Source organism: Acomys minous, assembly GCF_964271855.1.
Source record: "Acomys minous genome assembly, chromosome: 6".
Taxonomy (NCBI): Eukaryota; Metazoa; Chordata; class Mammalia; order Rodentia; family Muridae; genus Acomys; species Acomys minous.
In genome coordinates, this window is record NC_140487.1 from 923498 (window position 1) to 947252 (window position 23755).

The 23755-nt window shown below is 45.2% G+C and overlaps 1 protein-coding gene across 1 annotated transcript in view; it reads right to left on the reverse strand.

The window, feature by feature from the left end:
• The window catches only part of SND1 (staphylococcal nuclease and tudor domain containing 1), a 406636-nt gene that overhangs the window by 161539 nt on the left and 221342 nt on the right, over positions 1-23755 (reverse strand). Inside the window, exons 13-14 of the mRNA XM_084788021.1 lie at positions 23307-23417; positions 7565-7637 (exon numbers count right to left, since the gene is read on the reverse strand). Of these exons, the coding sequence (XP_084644147.1) occupies positions 7565-7637; positions 23307-23417 (184 nt within the window). The remainder of the gene's footprint in view (positions 1-7564; positions 7638-23306; positions 23418-23755) is intronic.

The window sequence follows — 23755 nt, forward strand, 5'->3', positions numbered from 1 at the left end:
TCACTAAGGACAGAGGCAGGAGGATTCCACAATTCAAGCCAGCCTGGGCTACCAAGTGAGACCCTGTCTCAAATATCTAAAGGCTTGAGACAGCCCAGTAGTAGAATGCTTGGCTTTCTCTCTGATCTCTATAGACCCCCACCTGCCAAATCCCTCAGTGAACAAAATGGTAGTCCAAACAAGGTATATGGAACCAGACATTTTGCAGATGAAAGAGATATTCATTTTAGAGCTTCAATTTAATCTATTTATTAATGAGGGGGAATAGATTTAGAAAAGAGTAAGGAGCACACATATATAGGACACTAGGAATGCTGAAGAAAACTTGTTAATTTTCACTTTATGAAAATATAGAGTAAAAAAGTCAAACTTGAACACATTTCTCTCACAGTGTGAGATCAGCTGTGTCTCTAAAAAACATGTCTTCAGGAATTACATGTATCACTATCAGCCTTTCATAAGCCATATTCTCGCTCTACAATGGTGCAAAACAGACTAAGAAAACTAACAAAGCAAAACTCAGAATCTCATCACCCCCAAGGAGCTTATAAGGCAGCACCCAGCGTTCTATTGGAAGTACACTCAGTAATCTTCCTGCTTATTTCAAAGTCTTGAACAATTTTCCTGATACCCAAAACTAAATAAAGGCCAGAGACCATGTCCTAAATTTGGTGCCCTACATTGTGCAAAGAACACAAAAGAAATACAACTCAGTCAAAAAATGTATTAAAACTCCCTAAGAAGTACTCGAACACAACCATGAGTGGCTGTAGTCAATGCTGAAATATAATCTTGGGAAAGTTGTCATGAAAACCATAAATGCTTCTTGATTTATTTGGAAGGGGAGAGCGATGTCCCTGCACTTCTGGAGAACTTAATGAGGGCTTTGAAACAAAGGAAGGACAGAAGGAGCAGCATTTGTGTGGCTCTACAGGCCAACCCTCTGTCCTCCCGCAAACCAACAAAACAATGCTTCCACCATGAGAATGAGGCAATGACTAATTCAAACTTTTGGCCACAATCAAGGTCTTCATGATGACATCCAACTTTTCTACAGAGATAGTGAGGGTGGGATTCCAGGAGGGAAAGGGAAACGGAAGAAAAGGGGACAGGGAAAAAAAAGCCTGGTGGCGGCGGCTGCGCACGCTGTTAGTCCCAGAACTGAGGAGGCAGAGGCAGAAGGGTCTCTGTAAGTCCCAGCCAGCTTGCTCTACAGAAAGTTCCATGACAGTCAGGGCTACATAGAAAAAAAATTAAGGAACCAAGGAAAGACCGAGAAGCTAGACACAGTTGTGCATGCATATAATCTCAGCAGTCTTGCTGAGGTAGGAGAATGGCAAGGCCAGTCTGAGCTACACAGTGAGTTCCTGTTTCAAAATAAAACAAAGTGCCTCAGACCTTCTCTGCAGCCTGGGAGAGTGCTAATCCAGCAGTCCCCTGCCATTAGAGATGCTGAGTGCTGCAGAGCTGTGGGGCGTGTTTTTGTGTGGAGACAATCCAAGTCAATTAGCTGCATACTGCAGCCCAACTGTTTCAAGAAAGACAGAACTGAGAAGGCAGCATCTTCTCTCCAGTGTGTACGAACCCGAGCCGTCAAATGCAGCATAGGCACCAGAAAGCCAGGAGACTCCAACACTGCTACCACCACAGCTTCCGACCAAGGTACCAGCTTTGTTCATGGAATACAACATGCTTGCCCCAGACAGTGAACTACCTCTGCTTCTGTTTGCCCTGGACAGCAAATACAGAGCCCAGCAGTATGGCTTATATGCCAACATAGCTCTCACTCCAGGCAACTCCTCCAGGTCAGGGAAACACACTAAGAAACACAGGTCTTGCCCTTGCGCCATCTGTATAGTAATTTAGGCCCCAAGACAACCAGGACATGCTTTGGGACTACAGCACAGCAAAAAAAGAGGGGAATCTCACAAATAAAGTTCAAAGAATGAGATTTGTATCATTATCAGTGCATAGAAAGAAAAGAAAGGCAGCTGAGTAGAACGCTAGAATCCTATGAGAAGAGGTTTAGGGGGTCAAAAGACACAGCGGGGAAATGTAGCAAGCACAGGCCTAGCACAGAAGCGTGACACGAGCTGCTCTTTTACCGAGCCTATCAAGAATTTATTCTCTGCTCAATCTCTTTCAACATCAAAAAGTAGTTTTCATTTTTAGTTATTTACTTGTGCATGTGTGCGCCACAGTGTGAGTGTGGCCGTGAGAACACCTGACAGGAGTCATTTCTTCCCTTCCACAATGTGGATCAAGCTCAGGTCAGCAGCTTTGGCAGGAAGCGCCCTGCTGAGCGATCTTGCCGGCCCTCTTTTTAATACTTCTCAGTCCCAAAGAAGAATGCGTATTTATTTTTTACTCTCTTATCAGGACGCAGGTTGTCTGTGGAGCTGGGGAAAGGCACACTCACAAAGGGCCCGAGGCTACTTCAGAAAGGAAGACAAAGCAGCACTGCTCAAGTAAAAGATGGCGGGAACACCAGAAAAGTGAGGATGAAGCCTGCCCCGCCTACCCAGCTCCTGCTGTGATGGAGGACATCTATCTTTTGATATTTCCAAGTCAAGCCCTGCTGGCTCACTCTGGAAGCCTTCTTTCTATGGCGCACTTCACTCCAGGAGCAATGAGCCCACAGCATCATTTCCTCCAATCTTGTCCCCCAAAGCTAGCCCCTGCACCACTCCAGAATAAACTCACACATGACTTTATCTGTAATGCTGTGTGTCGCCAACATAATCAGTCAGGGAGAGAGATGCTCAGAAGCAGTATGAAACCTAGGCAGGAAACAGTCACAAGTTGACCAGTGTCCAAGAGTGCATAGTGGTTCAGTGAGTACGTAGTAATGAATTAGCAGATGAGTTATCAGCCACACAGCAAGAGACTTAGTTACGGATGATCCCCATCCTGTCAATACCACAACACCTTTCGGATTACAGAAGTACGATCCGACAGGCACGGCCTCCAGCCTCTTGTGATCACCAACCAGCTGACTCACAGACCACCCAATAATCCCACACAATCATCAAAGCTCCTCATGCACCAGAGTAGAAAGACCAGGGCTGACAGGAGAGGACACACGACTGAAGAGGGTATGGGCACAGGCGCTGACCTCTCTTTGTGTTAGCAATCAACAACTCACCATCATTAAAATTTCCCAAGTATCAGAACAAAGAGACCAGAGATGACGGAGAGGAACTGTCAAACACACACCCCGACTCATTACAATTCCTCAGCGCAGATGGGAGAGGAAGAGATGGAGGCGGAGGAAGCAACGCATACTCCAAGCACTGGGTGCCCTGCAGGAGTGGGAAACTTGTGCTTCACTTTGGAATCAGAACTGATTTGTGTCATGTACCAGAACAGCAGTTGGCCATTCACCAGCCCATTTTATTCCCTGTTTTGTGCTCTGTATCTACAGGACACTGTGTTTACTGCAGAACAATAAACAAAACCATACACCTAAGATAAAGACCAGCCTTGTATGTGCCGACATGTAAAGCCTCACTTTTGTGTGCTAGCAAGGAGAGGAGGGGGAGGAGGAAAACAACTGTACTCACTGAGAAGACAGACCGGATGCATAAATGGAGCACTCGCCATAGAACTACTCTTTAAACCAAACGAGATCTAGAGTGGGGCCAGTCACGGCTGTGCCTGGGTTTACTTTAGAGGCACCCTACTCTGAACAGATGATAGATTACAAAACATGGCTAACTCTAACCCGGAAACCTCTTGTTTATGGGACAGTGTCTCACTCTGTAGCCTTGGCTGGCCTGGAACGTATGATGTAGCCCAGGCTGGCTAAACTCACTGGGTGATGCTCTTGCCTCTGCCAACTCACCAGCCATTTCTTTAGAACCTAAGTTACTGGCCCAGTACTTTTCTTCCTTAGAGATCACTCTGAAAATAAGTGCAAAGGATGCAGATGGGCCAACCTCTTACCAAAGTGTGGACAAACAGAGGTCTATCCAATTGATATCACACAGGTTATCTGCTTATATTACAAAGACTCAACCTAGTGCTAAACGTGCCTGATGTTCATAAACAAAGACCTGTTCTTAGAACAGCCCAGCCAGTGCTTCATTTCCTAAGCAGTCCTTTCATCTCCCACTCCATGCCTAGATTCTCTCCCCGCCCCCCATGTCCCACCCCCCCATCCACCACTGCACATGGTCGGTCAAGAAAGCCATTGCTTTTGCTAAGTCTCCACATGAAAGCACTCTAGTGCTCCTACTCCTGGACTGTGAAACTAGAAGCCAAGAGGAGAGACAGGAAGAATGGGCACAACTTGATTTCTAAAGTGAGATGCAGTTAACCCTAGGACAGAACCACGGCTACTTCCTCAGGGTCATAACAGGAAGTCTTCTGCAGAGCACGTTTTATGTGTGTCTTTAGGAGACAAAGTGTGTACTTCTTCCTACCTTTTCTTCTCCAAGGATATGCACTGTGGTGGGAGGAGAGTGGAGGGAGGCATTATGCATAAATAACCATTCACAGTAAATTATTTTGGCAGCATAGTGCATATACTGTCAGCTCAACAAAATCTTCCATTTATCATGACCTAAAACTAAAAGGGAGAGTCAGTCTGGGGCAGTGGGGGGTGGGAGGGGCACAGCTGAAAATCTGAAAGGGATTAAGAAACTTTTATGAAGCTATTATGTAAGTGTGCACACTACACTGTCATTACGGGGGGTCTGTTTTCCATCAGCGGCACACTGCTTGCCCATGACCTTACATGCCCACCTGTCCCTCAGATGGCAAAATTGCCAGCATGCCCTAGGGAGCAGAAAACACATATATCTCACTTAATGGCACAAGGGCACCCAGCCCATACTCATACTTAACACTGATGGAGGGACAGGGAGGTGAGAAGGGGGAAAAGACAAACTTTCTCTATTACACAGGGCACAAAAAATTGCAGCCTTAGCTGAATAATTTGTGATCCAGGCAGACAAGGTCATATCTGACATCTATTTAAATTGAATAGCTTTTCACTCCCAGTCTTCCACCTGCTCAAGCTTTTCCTCTCTTATTTATGTGGTCACTGAGGGACATTTAACTGGCATTTATTTTTAAATAACTTAAGAGCAAACCAATTTTTCCAGACAGAAAAGAGAATAAAAAACAGGTACGAAAATGAGCCCCAGTTTAAGGGTGAGTCGGTGGGTTAGGAACAGTAATATCAGCAGTGATGACTATAAAGATGAAGGCAAGCTTGCACAAGCACCACTGTCAGCAACGAGCGCAACCCAAGGGCTAAGAAACACAACAGAGGACCAGGGCCCGAGGTGGCACGTGAGAGGAAGACAGCACTCAAGATTTCTGACCCTGTCCTCCAAGCTCCTAAGAGAAAATCCACGGCAGCACACCTCTGCCCAACTAACTTCCAGCTTCACTGCCAGGGCAAAGCTGGAGCCAGGGTGCACACGTGAGCTGTTCCTCTGCTGATCTGGGAGGAGGTGTGGCTCGTACTAGTGTGATATACTAACTTTTTTAAATAGGTTTTTAGTTTTAAATTATATATTTTTTCAAGGTTTAATTGAGCTCTGAAAAGGTCCTAGAGTGTGATTTTACATTCCCATGGGCAGATGGTCCTCATGTAGAGGAGCCTCCATTGCATTTTACAAAACAAGTATTTATAACAGTTCTTTCCTTGGAGCTGAATACTCCCCAAATTGCCATATGATTATAGTAACCTCTTCAGCAAGAGAACATGAGGGAAAACATTGTTGACAATACCACTGCACATACCTATAGAAATTAATAACATGTATGCAAGAACAACTCGGCAGGCTATCACAGAGGAAACTGGCTGAAGAGCAGCACGCAGGACGCATCATCCCTGTCAGCAACGAGCCTTCGCAGAGGCGCCACAGACCCCAGGGCTGAAGGGCCATTACCAGGAAGGTTCTTTCCTCGGATTCCCCATCCCCTACCCCCCGCCACACACACACAGGGTTTCTCTGTGTAGCCTGGGCTATTCTGGACTCACTTTGTAGACCAGGCTGGCCCCGAACTCACAGTGATCCACCTGCTTCTACCTCCCTAGTGCTGGGATTAAAGGCGTGTATACCACCAAGCCCGGCCCTTTTCTCAGGATTCTAAGCACCAAAAAAAAAAAAAAAAAGTGATTCACTACATCTCGCCCACCTACAAGAGACCCCCAACTTAGAGACTGACCCCTAGCTCATGTGAAGTAGGCACCCCTGTTTAATCTGCTATATTAATTGGCTATATTGAAGGAAAAATTTAAAAAGCTCACTGAAGTTCCATTGCTTTCTACAGGGTATGAGGACACCCACACACATTTGACCAGACACATTTGCAGTAACATGGCAGAACACTCACGTTCTTCTCTGGTTGGAACCCGGCTGAGAAATGGAAGTTTTTTTGTTTTGATTTGTTTTCTCTGTGTGACAGCCCTGGCTGTCCTGGAGCTCACAAGAGATCCACCTGCCTCTGCCTCCTGAGTGCTGAGCTATGTGCCACCTCGCCTGGCTGGAAGAACTTGTTTTTATTGGTATTAACATCTTGACGTACAAGGCACATTCATTGTGTGTCTGTGCTCAGACTCACCAGTCCTTTCTCCTTCAGTTGCTGGTGCAATGTAGTCCTATTCAGCTATGGCACACAGCAATCCCCTGCTTAGCCATTAGTGAGTGAGTGAGTGCAGGAGCTGAAAAGGACAGTGTGCATTATGGGTGCCTTCCCTAGTCGCCAGAGTAAAATCAATGCTGTCTTCATTCACCTCCCCTGTCTGGTATTACCTATCTTCATAGAAGATAGCACTGTCTGTCTGTCTGTCTGTCTCTGTCTCTGTCTCTCTCTGTCTCTCTCACACACACACTTGAAGGTAGGTCTCGGTCTCTCCCCGCAGCCCCCACTGTTATATTCACAGTGCCGAGAGCAGCCCCACATATAGGAGGCGCTCATTCACTAAGTCTTTTTGGAAGAAATCCTCTCAACAAGCAGGATACTCTCAGTCAGAAGAGATCTTAAATGGGCAAGGCTAAGTCTTTACTGCAAAATGTTGCTAGGAACACAGCCTCATTCTTCTATAAATTGTCTTTATTTATTATCTCTAAGGATGGTCACATATTCCTCCACTCTGTCTGGGTTGACAGGCAAACTGCAAGAAAGAACTCATTAACAAGTCGCAAGTAATTCTTAGACTTTCTCTTATAACCTACACTTGACCTTTTCCCATGAAGACTTCTCATTCACAGAATAAAATAGGTATAAAAAAACCTGAGAGCTAATTTTACTTCGGTACAACAGGAAAGTATAAAATATCTTCTAAACTTATAACAGTTAAAAACGGAGAAGCAACAGAGAGACAGCTCAGGTAAAGAAACAGAATGAGGGCTTTTAAAATTATCCTTTTCCACAATGTAAACCAGAATCACTACACATGCCTTAAAAATACCCTGGGAAATACACATTTAGGGCCTGAAAAGCACAGAGCCACAGAAAGCACATAAGCAGAGTCCTTCAGTGAGTAAGAGACACAAAGGCTCTTTGAGGCTGTGAGGCCACAGTTGGGTTCAAGGGCACAACTCACCCCAGAAATGTCTGCAACTCGGTGGATGGGCACTTCCTTCTTGCTGTGCAGTCCTTTGCCATTCTTAATTGCTCTGTAAGGGCAGAAGAGAAAAATCCATTAAGATAAAAACCATAGCAGGGAAGAGTCTGGGAGTGGAGGGTGAGGGGACTGTTGACTTGGGATATGCCGCGACTTAAGCCCTGGTGTAGGCTGTTGAGCAGCCAGACAGTGAGCAGCAGTGGCTGATGGGCAGTGTAAGCTGCTCTTCTCCCCAGCCTAGTTACCAGTACTTGGATGCCAGTCGCAGCTAACTGTGTGCCTGATAATCAGAGAATTCCCTTACTTGTTTCCAAATTAAAAGCATTGTTTTGGGCACAAAGGAAGAATCGGTTGGAAGTGCGCACTCCTAAGAAGCACAAGTAACAATGTTTCAGCGTTTAATCACATGAAACATTTTAAATGCAAAATATGTAGCTAGTGTTCCAATTCTAATGGAAATACGTTCCTCCCAGGTAAAAAGATAAGTTGCCCGGAATGAAGCAATATTCCACAGAAAAGCCATTTAAGAGAGGGGGGAATTAGCGAGTGCTGTATAGCTGATATTAAGCTTCATCTTGATTAGTTGTGGGCTGGTAACTCCGGAATTCACATCTGACCATGAGTTGGTTGTACCAATCTCCCACCTTTCAACTAACTACCCAGCACTTGGGCGTGGTCACTGGCGAAACAGAAGAGGCGCCGCGCAGAGCTGGCTGGCTAAGCTAGTAAGCCATTCCGCTACTAGAGAAGGCCCCCGTGGGTACTGTTAGCCTCAGACCTCCGCACAGTAAAGGTCCGGGGGGTCCTTACTCCAGCCTCTGTGGAGTATCTGGATTCTAAAGAAAGCTGTTAGAGCAGGACCAGGGCCACACTTCCTCCTCCGTCCTACATAGAAGTTGTGGCAGTACCCTCCTTTCCCTTTTTCTTTTTCTTTTCATGGCTGTTTCCACCAGTGAACAATGGCATGGCTATGGCAAGTGAGTGAGAGGTATAGTTCCAGTCAGTGTGCACAGGGGGAACTCCTGGGGATATAGCTGTTTTTTGAATGGCTCCTGTAAATAACCACAACCACCTCACAGGTTTACCAAAATGGTCTTAGGTAACCGTGGTCTGTGGGTAACCTCCCTATCTGGGGTGAAGAGATACCTATTTTATAAAATTACACTTATGCATGTATTTAATATGTTTGTGTGAGCATGTGCACGTGCACACATACCTTCAGAGATCAAAGGGTAACTTGGGGAGTAGATTTTCTCCTCCCACCGTGTGAGGCCAAAGGATAGAAGTTGGGTTGCATCCTATGTTATAGTAAGGAATGGGCTCTAGCTCTGGAATATGCCCCTGTCTCACCTGGGCAGGCCCAGGCCCTGACTAGGGGGTCACCCCCAGGGAGCGCCTAAGGATTCTTTCTAGTATTCCCATCCTGTAGTGTAGTCCTTATGAGCTGCCGAGGAGCTTGGCAGGGGCTGTTTGACCTGGCAAGTCCTGACTCAGAAGGACCTAACTATTTCCTTTTCTCCTTTCGTTTGCTTTTGGATGTTGGCCAGAGCCCTAGAATGCTTTGAAACTCCCTAATGCTCTGGGCTTCCTTAGTCTTTTTATAAAGCTCGACTCCCTGCCACTGGGCTGACCTCTTTGGCTTAGCTTTTCCACTTGCTTCCTCTGGGCAGCTTCAAGAATTTACAGTCTGCCTACTGTGTGGCTTTTCTTTTAACCTCTAGTAAATTCTTCTTGCATTTCTGATTGAGTCTGTTTTTGTTTTTTTGTTTTTGTTTTTTTAATTAAAGAGGCTAAGAACCCCAGTGGACATCCAACTTCCTCCATACTATATGGTGGCTACATGGGAACTTCCTACTGCTTCTTTTCTTCATTTAAATCTTTTAGTCACATAGAAAATAAATCTGTTGCTACAGACCTAGGGAAAAAGTCCATCAGGTCTGGTGAAGGCAGTTTCAGCAGCAGAGCCTCTAAATGGTCCCTTATACCCTCTGTGGAGTCATAAGGCACAGTCTATTTTCTGCTCTACACTAAAGATAAGTAGATAATTAGCAAGAAAAAAGAATCATACACATTCTGATCGGACACGCACCTCAGTTTCTTGGCTGCCGAGGTTTCTCTTGAGTTGGATCCAACTACAAATGGGTAGAGGGACTCATCACAGTTAGTGTGGGACCCTCAGCACCCTACTGACAGCCTCTGACGAGGGCTGACTGTCAAGGATGGGCTACTCCTGTTCTTAGGATTCACAGCTGACAGGACATGAAGGTTTAGACAGACCCGACAGCTAGAAGCCACAGATAAGGCTCTTCTACTCACTAAAGCCCCAGTCCCACCACCTCCCTGCCACACACGCACTCCTGAATTGGCCATGTAAACCTAGGGACTCGGCCGTCAGAAGGCCTGGCAAACTGACTTCCACCTGGGTGCCCCTCACCCCAGAAGGTAAAACAAGGCGAGGCCTCTGACCTTTCTGAATGTTCCAGGGTACCAGGTGCCTGAAGATGTGCTCTCTCCCAAGGAGAACCACCAAAATAAATAAAAATATTCCTTGGACATACAGGTTCAAGTTAAAAGGCTGCTGAACTGTAGACTTTCCTAGACTGGAATACAACTCTTACACATAAAGAAAAACAGGGCTTGAAAAGTAAATTAGGACAGCCAGGCGTGGTAGTGCACACCTTTAATCCCAGCAGAGGCAGGCGGATCGCTGTGAGTTCAATGCCAGCTTGGTCTACAAAGCGAGTCTAGGACAGCCAAGGCTAACAAAGAGAGACCCTGTCTCAAAAACCAAAAAGAAAAAAAAAAAGAAAAGAAAAGAAAAGTAAATTAGGAAGCCAGGCAAAGGTAGAAGGGTATAGCAGGGGACAATTCTGCTTTCTTTCTGTGGTTCTAGACTTGGGACTTAACCAAGGTGAAAGCAACATGCAGCTACCAAAATGCAAATAGAAAATGTGGACTGCAATGCAGAAGTAACACTGGAAACAACAGAGTTCTTTAAAACTGAGTCCTAATGCTGCTGTTTTTTCCCTTTAAACACAGAGCAAAGATGATGTGCTCTGCTTTGTTCTAAAAGTGTATCAGGCACTTGCCTGCACTCAGGCATTCATTCAAAGCTTCAGGTACGCTGGTTCATGCTTACGCTAGGCTGGTTACATTAGATCAAGTCTAACACGTGTTAAAGGTAGCACAGCCAGGGGGCATGGCAACATCAGGCCTGCTTTTCATTATTCAGAGAAAACTGCTTTCTGTACTCAAGCCCACACAAGAGTATACACATTTACTACAGTGTGCTATCCCTGCAGAAAAAAACTCCAGTTTAATGATTCCAGACCAATACGGTTGTCAGTTTCTGTTTGGTACCAACTAAGCATAGTAAATTGGAATTCTTTCTTCTAAAGTTGACAGCATAGATAATTCCTAAAAGTTCAAGTTATTGTTTTTACTTACACAAAAAGAACCCAATAATAGCAGTATATTATGCATCAATAGAAGCAAGACCTTTTTCAGGTAGAACATCATATTCCCAGATTCCTGTTCCATTTGTGATATCAAGAACTGGTACTCCTGGCTACCGGGAAGGCAGAGCTCAGAAGCTCAAGAATAACTTGGAAAACATGACAAGACTATATTCACAAACAAACAAAAGCAAACTGTAACATACAACCATACCCACTCCCCCCCACACCCATATATACACCTCCCCACACACAAACACACCCATAACACACCCCATATACACACATACACCCCCCCACACGTACAATTGAAAAAAAACTTTAACGACCCTGAAACTGCTCCTCCTGTTTGTTCTTAACAATGAGAAAGAAACTGACAAATCACCGTAGGTGGCTAACTATTCAGGTGTTGCTACCCAGGAAGTACATGGGGTGCAAGCCACAGAGCAAGAGAGATTGTGAGAAGTCTTCTTCCCTGAGCAGTCACTTTGGTTCTTGTGCTCTGCATATTGCTGCAGAAATAACCCACTTGAGACATCTCTGGCAAAATTAACTTGCCTATCATCAAGTTGGAGCTACGGCAGGTACATGTCTTAGAACAAGAATCTGTGGACACTGGTCTGAGTTGGAGCCAGACCTACATTCTTTATAAAGCTATAAACATCCGTATGTCAGGTCTAAAAAGAACACACACCAGGACCAACTATAGGACACTGTATATTTGAAACCAGGAAGAGCACTGCTCTGCTGAGCCAGGCTTGCTGCCCCGAAGGCTCTTCTCAGTGTTGCGCTTGCCATTAGCTCACACTTCCCTTGCTCTGGGGCAGAGCTCCGGGAATATTGTGTGTTGGACCCTAGTGGGTGGGTAAAGAAGTGACAGACTGCCCAATTGTGTTGACAGTTGATGACAGATGACTTAGAAGTGAAAATAATCTCAACAAAAAGGTTACAAATCAGAACAAAGAGAAGGAGAATGCTAACTCTCCAACACTTCTCACTGTTTCCAGCCATATAGATGAGTATAGTACTTCAGCACCAACCAAATGCAGGGATTCCTGAAACATAGCTGCCATAGACAATTCCTTTGGCCTCTCTACTAGCTCCTGGGCAGCTGGAGGGAGCAACGGGGGGGGGGGGGGGTTGTCGGTCTGTTCTTCAGAAAATGAGGCACAGAGCAGACACAGGTGCAGAATGGCAGGTGGGGGGGGGGACCGACTAAGACTATGCAGGTGCATTTTCAACTCAAGTGAGCACCGCTGATAAGACGGACAGAAAAGATGGAGAGCACACAGACTGGAAATGAGGAAATTGAGTGCTGCGGGTCTAGGGAGGCGGGTGGACTAGTGAGTCAGTAGATATCTAAGGCAGTGAAGCAAATAACAAAGAACTCCAGGTCACCCTCTCATCTAAAGCTAATATAAGATGGAAACGAAGGCACACGATGCTGTGCAAGGTGACACTGGGTCTGCAGTGACAACAAAGAGGGGAGCCCAGCTGCAGATAAGCAAACACTACTGGTCCCAGATTAGGATCAAAGGGGTATTAGTAGAAATAAGTGGTCATTAGGGATCAAAAAAGGCTCAGGAAACAGATTACTTAAATTGTCTTAGTTTTTGCTGTCCCCAATACAAAGTCCATCATAAAACAAAAACAAAAGAGAAAACAATGATTCATAATTTTATTCTAATATAAAGGTTCTTAATGTTTTCTGAGAGCCAACACACATATCTTCCCACTAATCCTTTTTAAAAAATGGTATCACTGTGGATAGTTTTGTGCCCTTATCATCCCCAGCCCCCATCACATGGCTAAGTGAACACTTCCTTGTGTCATTGATTTCATTACTTCATTTTTAATGGTTCTCAGTAAATCCATCTCATGGATCCACGGTTCTTTTGTTTTGTTTTTCGTTCAGGGTTTCTCTGTGTAGCCTTGGCTGTCCTGGAAAACTTGCTTTGTAGACCAGGCTGACCTTGAACTCACAGAGATCCACCTGCCTCTGCCTGCCAAGTGCTGGGATTAAAGGCGTGTGCCACCACCTCCCGGCCTCATGGTTCAAATTTAATCAATCCCTTATTGCTAGATAGGTCCATGAAAAGAATACTTATGTTACTATAAAGAAAGCCACAAGGAACAACTGTAAAATAAATTAGTGGGCAGGTGGTGAATTCTTTCTGTTGGCATAATGTTCTTGTGGCCTGTGCACAGCTCACCCGTGTCCATTCAAATGCTGGTTTCTCCAGCCCACTCTCTGGATCAATCCAGACATTGCACTGTGATGTTTATTCTAAGTATCTCCAGTTTCAAGTTTGTGTAAACATGTCACCATTTGTTCTCTGTGTTGTCAGTTCAAACAAACTAGCCAATGCTGAGCAGTAACAGAGAATAGGGTGGGACATCCTGGTCCAGTGAGGGGAGGAGGAGGAGGGAGAGGATGGAGCCATGTGGAGAAGACTGGGAAGCACCAGCAGGAATGAGCTGGACCTAGGAGATGATTTTAAAGCGCCTGCTTTTTAAAGTGGGAAATGAGAATGGGAGGAAATTTTATTAGCATTGAGGTTTAGGATGGAGTAATTATTGTGCAGCATTGTGCTATAGACTAATTAAATAGATTTGGTCTCTCTGTGTGGTTATTTGGGCATAAGACTGGTTAAGGAGAAACTGCTGATATTACTAAAATAATAATTCAATATTAAATATTAATAATCCTTCAACACATTTCCTAAAAACTCTGAGGCATGGAACCGCTGCTATGGCACAGAGTGAGGAGGAAGTGACGCATCTTTGGTGCTCCCCTTCCACAAGGACAGTGGACAGAACACACTGGGCTCTATAGACACTGTTGGTGAATAACGTTAGACTCAGGTGATTGCTGTATGCAGCTCACTCCTCAAGCTGTATCTTTGCTTTTGCAACTACTTACTTACTCATCTAAATCATCTCTATATTTTGAACTCTTGAATTTATCACAATAAACTTGATAAATTATGTTGCTTAACAGACACAAGGCAGCAATAGAATATTTTTACATTGCTTTTTAAAAATTACATTGATTTATTTATTACACAGACAGATTGAAAGTTAGTTCTCTTCCCTCTTTCCATCTAGTGGGTCCCAGGGAATGGAAATCCGGTGCTCAGGCTCGGCAGCGAGCACCTCTACCCACTGAGCCATCTCTCCAGCCCAGTTATAGAAAAGTGCAATGTGTTCTTTGACTTGAGCAAAAAGCAACACATATTTAGCACAGGTTTCAGAAAATGCTTTTCCAGTGTGAGCTATGCTGGCTTGAACCTGCTGGCATCCTCTGGAGATTCAGCTCTCTGAACTTGATGCAAAGGCAGGAGGAATGGGAAGTAATCCTTCTCAATGTCTGGGTCCAAAGCAGGAGGGGGAGCAGAGGCGGCTTAAGATAAAACAGAAATGCATGAGGGAGGTTACTAGAAACTGAGATGCAAAGAAGCTGGCAAATGAAAGAAAGCTATGAAGTGGATTCACAAGCAGCTATACAATACCGTGCCTTGATGGATCAGTGTTTAATTACTCAAATTATCTGCCTTCTAAGAGATTTCCCAGGATTATAGCCAAGTAGGCTAGGGATACACCTAATGCAATCTCAGCTCTCAGGACCACTATGCCACCTGGCATTGCAGAGGAGCTGAATCAAGCAAGCATCATGGCACTCCTGACTATTTCACGCCAGTGAAGAGCTGGTGAAGGCTACTCAGAACCAATAAGACTAAGGAGCCAACACTGTGCATGAAGGAGACCGGAGTCAAGAAGAAAGGAGTCAGGCATGCAGAGAAGTGTAAGCCTGTCAGCTTCGTGCCTTGTTCTCTTTGCTTATAACCATGGTTACAATTGCTAAAGTAATGAAGATTAAATCTGCCATAAAAGGTCACGTAATGGGATTTGCTTTACAGTGGTCATGGATTGTTTACAGCTGTGTTCCTCAATCAGTTATCACCTCACCATTACAGTTTATTTCAGATTAAAATTATATTCACCATATGATGATCTTCAAATGCCTCAACACCCCTGGAAGGACCAAAAACTTAGCTAAGGACAGTGGGAAGGCCAACCGTAGACAAGCTCTCTGAAAAGACCAGCTGCACGCATTGAAGAATGGCGCCTGTGATCAGACGGCCCAGAAAGCAAGTCTGGAACAATGTCCGCTGAAGAAACACAATCAGCACAGCCTAATGATTGCAGGAAATATTATGTAAGATGTGCTCCTTACCAGCTTATTATCTGACCATGACTGGCAGAACTCTCCACAAACCTGGCACACCCAAGGGAGCAAAGAGAGCGGATGGACTCCAGCTTAGCCCCATTCCCCTGGGTCACCAGTGAGCTCTCACAGCTCACATCAGAACCAGGGGGGCGGGGGGGGGGGGAGGAAGAGATGAGGATGGAGGGAGTGAACAGACCCTCTTAATATCCTGAAGGAGAAAACTCATTGGAAACGGAGGCCTTACACAGCTCTCCAGAAGTGGCCATTTGTGCTGCCTTAAATGCAGATTGATTACTGCTATTTGGATGTTGAGTGCATCATCTTTTCTGAAGAAAGGGAAAAAGCTATATTTCCCCACATTCAGCTGTGTCTTCAAATCACTTCCCCAAACCAGCTCTTTTAATGCATTTTCCTGTTACCACATCCACTGGCAATAGCTGATCCAGCCTACTCCCCAACAGTGAACCACCTCCCCCAAAACCCCACCATGTGCGGAAGACAATTAGCAACCTCATGACTGTAACACTGAACTGCAGTCCAAAAATAGGGGGGTGGGGGGGCATCTCCAGAGTTAAGAAGAATGGAAGCCAGCGGCTGTTTCAGAGAAAGGCCACTTTCCAGTTTCAGTGCTGCCCTGGGATGAGGCAGTGCAGCTGTGAAGAGGCTAGACAAGGATTCATCTACTTCTTTCTATGATGCTCAAGCGAAAAGCCAGAAGTACCTTGGTGTTATGGAGTCTGTCCAATCATCAGGGAAGAGAAAAGCTTCAGGTAAAAGCTGTTTTTAACACTGTTCAGTAGTTCCACTTTTATTCAAAGACAATTTTCACTTGTTGAGGTCATTAGATTTAAAGTGAGAAATCTTAGTTTATTTAAAGCTGTAGCATTAAACTACTGAGAAGGTAAGAACAGAGGCTGAACAGAAACGACGAATTTCAAGGAGACACTGTCATGGGAAATTTTAATAGAAATGAGAGATGGAATAGAAAAAGATGTAAGGCAAGCAGTGCTAATGATAAATAGGATGAAAAAGGAAGGGCTAAGAAAACAGGCAAGAACAGAAAGGAAATAGAAAAAATAGTAATATCTAGCAGAACCACTCAAATTATTTAATGTTCATCCTTCTAGGGTTGCATGCTTTGTAAAAAGCTGAGTCCATTCTCTTTTTTTTTCACCATTATTATTCTCAATGCCTGTGATCCAGGACGTACTAAAATGAGGCAGAGAGAATCAAGAGAAGAAATGAATGCAGGATAAAGCAGAGCTGAACAACTGCTCCTGACAGCAAGATCTGCTTTCTTGGAGTTGTTGGTAGTTAACCTGTGTCATCTATACCTTGTGTACTGGTTGATAGTTAACCCATGTCATCTATACCTTGTGTACTAGTTGGTTTTGTGTGTAATTAGACACAACCTAGAGTCATCAAAAAGAAAGGAGCCTCAGCTGAGGAGACGCCTCCATAAGATCCAGCTTAAGGCATTTTCTCCACTAGCGATGAGTATGGGAGGGCCCAGCCTATGGTGGGAGGTACCACCCCTGGGCTGGTGGTCCTGGGTTCTATAAGAAACCAAGCCACAAGCAGCATCCTCCATGGCCTCTGCATCAGCTCTTGCCTCCAGGCTCCAGCCCTGCTTGAGTTCCTGTCCTGATTTCCACCAATGATGGACCATGACCTGGAAGTATAAACTGAATAAACCTTTTCCTTTCCAGCCTTCTTTCTGGTCATGGTATTTTGGTTGCAGAAATAGAAACCCTAGCTAGACATCTTTTGATAGGACATAACAATTTTAACATTATAAATAGACAAATATTTGTAGGAAACACACATTCAAATTCCATACTATAAAGTGATTAGACTTGCTATGTTTTCAGCTCAGCATCTTTATCAAATTGGAAATATGCCATACAAGTACATTGACTTCTTACACTTACCAAGTCATAATGTTTTACATTGCCATTCATTCATTCACTCATTCATTCATTCATTGAGTGTGGATGGGGATCAGGGGAGAACTCTTGGGAGTCTGCTTTTCAGTCTGTTGAGGCAGGGTGTTTCCTGTTACTGTTTCTGAGCTGTAGAGCTGCACACTCCAGGCTAACTGGCCTGGAGCTTTGGGTGATTCTCCTGTTTCCATCTCCCATCTCAAGCAGGAGTGCTGGGGTTGCAGATGTCTCCATCATATCGGGTCTTCAAGCTTTCCCAGCTAGAGCTTTCAACCTCTGTGCCATCTCACTGGCTCTGTTTTGTCTTGGTTTTATGGTGTTGAGGACTGATCCTGTGCATCCTAGAAATGGGCTCTGTCACTGAGCTACACCCTCTCCCTCCTATTCTGTTCATGAAAGCAGCAAGCAAATGCTAGTACCGCTGAAGGTACAGCAAGGAGGACTTCATCTCCTTCCCTTTTGTGTTGAAAGGCATGACGTTTTCCTACTTCTTGAAAGTCTACAGAAAACTTCCTTCTGTGCGAGAACAGCAGGAGAGCAGCTCTGACTGAGCACGTGTACAAGAGCACTTCTCTTCCAGCGGCCCTGAAAACACTTCAGAACATGAAACATGCATTCACTAAGTGAGACTATCAGTGTGTGGATACTGGCAAGTCCACTGTGACCCCTAAGTCACTGCCAAGAGGCATCTGATGAGAGCTATATCCCTTATAATAATGTCACTGATACTGGCTTAGCAAAGGAAGGGTCATCTACAAGCATACAGCCTTTGATCAGAGGCGGATAGAAATGCTCATACACTTTGCCAGCGTTTCGGGTAGAGAAGCCTACAATGGGGAGCACTGCCAATCACACTGGAAAAAGCAAGAGCCTGCCACCTGTGGGATTTGGAGACTGGAGATACAGAACTCGGCAAGACAGGAGCACTTGGTTTTTGTTGTTCTAAAGAGAGACTTTGCTCAATCAGAAAAGTGAGTTCTTGAGGGAACCACGCAGACAGAGAGAAGGGCATGTTTGTGCTTGCCTCTCAGAGACTAAGGACAGCACCAGTTTTTCAAGCTTGCAATGTGCCACAAAGAAACAGAATACACACAAGAAGGTGAGAGAACGCCTGCCCTTTTCTCATGGGATAGCACAAACTGCATTCCCTCTGTCCAGAATGAATCTAAACTAGTTAAATCTGCCCAGGTGCTAGACTGCTCAATACAAGTGTTTCCCACAGTCAAGCTGGGCTATGGATGTTTTTTGAATATATACATCCAACCCTGAAATCACAAAATCTGAGATTAAAAACTGTCTTAAATGAATAAACACCCAACATCTGAGTTTTTCTGCAGTAAGCCACAAATTCTAATCCATTACAGAAATAATTTAAATGGTAGGCTGTAAACTATGTATGGTAGTACATGCTTTTAATCCCAGCATTTGGGGGACAGAGCAGACAGGTGTGTGTGAATTTGAAACCAGCCTGGTCTACATAATGAGTTCCAGGTCAGCCAGGACTACATAGTGGGATGTCTCAAAACAACAACAAACAGAACAAGACACTAAGGGGTCAGCTTTCTGGCTTTTGTTTTGTTTGGCTAATTTTGCTTATTTTGTGAACTCCCTTTCCTCCCGTTTAAGACACATAACTGCTGGGACATGCTGAAACAGGCATGTTTCAGTTTAGAATATTATAGTTCCAAAGAAAGCTGGGTAGCTACAGGAGAGAGAATACACATGGATGTTACTCCCCATTTGTACAGATGCAAAGAGAGCACGGCACCAGCCAGGCTTTGATCTGACTCCAGGCATTGCTGCAATGTGAGTAGCATGTTCAACATAAGCCCACATGAAAAGGTGGGTGTGGCTGCCCACGCTGTCACTTGCACTCTGCAGATGGAAGCAAGCAGACTTCCACCCCTGACTGCCCTAGGGAGCCTGAAGCCTATGCTACAATGTCAACAAGAAAACACAGTAATGGCATCTCCCACGGGAATAAAAATTTCATGTTGGCCTTTACAAAATCAAACTGGATGTGTTACAGCAAATACAGGGGACAGAATATGTGACATTTTCTAGCATTTTTCAGGAAAAAAAAATGGCTGGGGGAGGGGCTTGGAAATTCTTCAAAAGGAGGCAAGGGGAAAGAATTTCCTTCACAAGTCAGGCACTCTGCCTAAAGCTAAGAACCTTCATCCAGACAGCACAGCAAACCAACCTGGGCATTTAACATTTGAACCAGGCAGACAAGAACTGATCTGGGTTGCACCTTAGGGGCCCATAGGATGCCACAAAAAAGGAAACAAATTCAAAGGTGTCACAGTGAACTAAGCGTCAGGTGCACCTAAATTCTTTTTGTAAAAATATTCCAAGGACAAGCAACTTGGATCTGTCAGACCCTGGGACAAAAATCAAAGGCTCCTCAATGGAGCCCAGGAGGAAAACGGGCCTGAGAGCACTCCAGGAAATGCCAAAACCTTATCTTGCCTGGACACAAGGTAATGAGGGAGGAGGTGGCTGATGATGGACACCTGCGCTGGAAAGGATGGCTGCCTCTGGGGAATTAACAGGCTTATTTGTTCTTTAAACAAAGAGCTGTGGCTTCCTCTAGATGAGCCAGCCGTTTGAGACATAATGAGGGTTGTCCATAAGCAGACCGGCAGCTAAATAAAGGCTCCTCCAAGGGTCAGCAAGGCGAAGAGAGAGCAAAGGAGAGCATGTCTCAAGCAAGTAAGTCGTTGTGCAGGAACATCCCTTCATCTCACCTGGACTCTCAGCGAGTGCAAGTATCATTCCTTATCCTTCCTTGAGCTCCTATCAGATAAGCTGAGAAGGGCTGGCAGAGCACACCCCCTTGCAGAGGAAGTAGGAGCCGCAGAGCGAGGAGAAAGCTCATCAACTCTAGGCGGGCAGCATGGCTGACCCGAGAAGTCAGAGGAGTTAACAGGCTGCCCTTTTCCCACAGCTTACAATGTTTCTCTAAAAGGATTAATGGCCAAGCAGTACACTGGAAAGCAAAGTCAATGCAAGAGCATGCTGTGCCACCGCCGATCCCACCAGTGATAACCAGAGAAAAGCAGGTAGCCAAGGTCAGGGGCGAGGAAATTTGTAGCCATCGACACCATTGTGGGAAGAAACTAATGACAATGACAGCCTTGCACTGACCTGAGAGCTCAGAATGACTGACTGACAGGAATGCAGTAGATGCTACTAATTTGGCCTTTGCTAACGCCTTAGATATAGTTGCTCGAGAAAATTTCCTTGGGAAATTAATTCAAGTTGGCTTGGTTCAGTACACAATCACTGAAGATTAAAAAGTGGCTGAAGGAATGATAGACAAAAGACTGTCCATGTTATGAGAGACTTGGGGTCAACACCAAAGCTTTTCTTGTTGAGGGCTTCTATTCATGGCCCAGAAAAGGAGTAAACAACTTACTAATGAGATCTGCAGAGGACGCTAAGCTGCAAGGTAGAGAAACCTAACCGACTAGGGCGCCAGATCACACAGCAGAGTTCAACTGGAAACATAAAAGCTAATCCATCTAGGGGAAAACTGCCCTAACCCTGGGTAATAGTCATCAAACCGGCAGGAGGTGGGACACAGGCACATGCACAAGGAGCTCTGACAAGCTGTGAGTAAGTAACAGGCAAGGGTAGGGACAGAGGTGTCATGGGGGGACGGGGTGAACTGAAGGCAAACACGGTTGGAGACAGAGACTGGCTTGATCATTTGCAAAACAAGTCCACTCTGCATGAGAAATCTTTCCAGTAGCTATAAAAACACCACCACTGCCTGGCAGGAGCCCCTGACTCTCACTTCACCTGACTGGGGGTTAGCATGCTTGAGCCACCATCCTAGGGCTAACTGACAACAGCGGTCCAGTGGAAAATCCACTTGGGCTCCTCTTGGCTGTTTCTCTTAATCCTTTAAGGGCCCTATTGCCTTCGGGCATGCCTCCTGGCCTGCGGAAGTGGTTAATTTCTCTCTATTTACTCAACCAGCAACAGTGCAAAGACCCAAAAACCAATTTTTCCACCATCAGTCTGAAAGCAATGGCTCAACACAATTATCCCTAGGCAAGGCAGCTCACTGCTTTAGCAAGCAAGCATCTTGTTACATTACTTCAGCACAAAGTTTGCACTAAAGAGGCTTGTTTTCTTCTTAAAACATGAATGTCCCCCAAATTTCCTTATCTACGTATACTCATTAGACAACACTCACAATAATCCTCACACTGTGGCTATTTCTAATAGTGTAATAAGAGCTGACTCTGGTTTTCTTTTCTTAAGCTCCTTAGCAAATTATGCCCAAGCCCACCAGCCTGTTAGAATTAAGTGCTTCCTTACAGCACTGTGAACCCAGACCTGGAAATATGGTTATACATTCCACCATTCTGCTTGGTGATGGTGACACTGTGAAAGCCTCACTTGTTCTTCAAGTTGTCATTGGATCAAAATGACCAAGCTGCCCATCGGCCTACCCCAGGAGTTGCACAAGTGTAATGAAAGTGTATTTCCTGAGGGGCCTGGCCTGTAGAGTACTAAGAAAGGTGTGTATGCAATTTCTCATCATGGAGGTTTAGGCCACTGTACTGACTCACCAGAAGGCAGGGCAGATCACCTATCTTTGAGAAATACCCCTTCTGAATCTATACCACATTACTAATGTATTACGATTATTTAAGACAGAGTCTACTTATAGCCAAGGCTGGCCTAGAATTTGCTGTGAAGCCCAGGCTGGAAATCAAGATCCTCTTGTCTCAACCTACCAAGTGCTGAAAAAGCAGGCATAGAGAGCCTTACATTTTAGTGGCTACTGGATACTAAGCATTATATCAAAGACCTGTAATGATTCATTACTAGGCACGACAGTTGAGAACAGCCACAGGAAAGAATCAGAAAGGCCACAACAGGCTGACAGGTTGACTTCCCCGCTGACCTTCTGTATGACATTCTGTAGGTATTTTACCAGGCAGGATGTAACGTGGTGTTAAAAGGGACATGTTGGGTATTAAGACAATGTTCTGGGCCAAAGAGTGAGAGAAATTATGTAAATGACAAGTTGTGAAGCCAAAATTAGGTCATGTGTGCCAACTCAAACCTTCTCTAATGGGATGCACAAACTTCCAGAACTACCAGGTCCTAAAGGCCACTGAAGAGCTGCAGAGTGAGGCAAACCCATGCAACCACCCTGACACATGGGGATAGCTTGTGGGTCTACAGAAGGCTGAACTGCGCACAACTATTTAGCATTAGTTCAGCTCTTACTGGGTCTCAAGAAGTTTGAAAACCATGGAACGACCAGCACCACTGACCAAAGTCTCTTAGAATATGAGCCTTGAGGAATGTCAGTGGCAAGAAACCCAACTGAGCACTACATTTCTCCTCTGGGTAACCAGCCACAAGGATGAAGGACAAAAGGAAAATGTCACAGGGCCTCTCAAACGCTTTCCTGCCAGCTGTTAGAAGTGTTTGAAACCAAAACTCATTTCCTAATAAATGTTTTCATTTCCTTTGTACATGACAAAAGGTCTAGAGGTGATAAATGGGAGAGGATGGAAGAAAGGGAGAGGGAAGGGGGGGAGAGGGAAGGGAAGCAGGGGGGGGGAAGTGGGGGGAGAGGGAAAGGAAGAGGAGGGGAGGAAAGGGAGGGAGAGGGAAGGGAAGAGGGGAGAGGGAAGGGAAGAGGGGGGATAGAGAAGGGAAGCAGGGAGGGGGGAGAAGGAAGGGAAGAGGGGTAGAGGGAAAGGAATGGGGGAGCCTCCGAAGGAAAGACAAAAAGCCAAATGCATTGCACACATGAGCCAGAGTTTCCCAGCAGTCCCAAGGACAGCGATGATCATCATGAGGTGCTCACACCCATGCTTCCTTCCTTTTCTAATGTCAACACAGGGTGGCCACATTCTGTATGCTGCAGATTTGGAGAGGGGGGAGCCTAAGTGTACTTAATCACGGTTAAGCAGAAAGTTCAAAGGATGCTCTCTTGCCATCCACTGGTGAAAGCTGAAAGACAAAAATTATCTAGACTCTACCTGCATGTTGTTTCCAATCTACTCTGCTCAGGTAGAGGCATAGGTCTCAGCATGTTTAGCAATTTCTCGACTTACCTGGCCTCTGCAGCCAGCAACTCATCATAGTGTGAAGACCTCTGGTCATCGTCCTGCCGGTATCTGATCACCGTGGCTAGGCCCTTGCTGACAAGAGCCTCAGCAATGTTTCTGCAACGGAAAAGATAGGTCAGTGAACACTGGGGCTGCAGATGGGGCTCAGTCAACAGGAACAACATCAGTTAGCACCTGGAGGTCACAATGTGTTCCGGCAGTGGGAGGAAGAGGCTGAGGATGTTAAGCTGGAATCCAAATAAAACTGAGTAGCAAAGATCCCCAGCTCAGCACTTTTCTTGCTAGTGGCATCAGATGCTACATCAACCCGTACACAAAACCAGCAGCAGCTGACTGTAGGAAGCCTGCATTAGGCCAGGCTATTGCAGAACGGTATAAACAAGCTACCGCCCTCAAGAAAAGTCTACTATGAAATAACAGGCACACAGATAAAA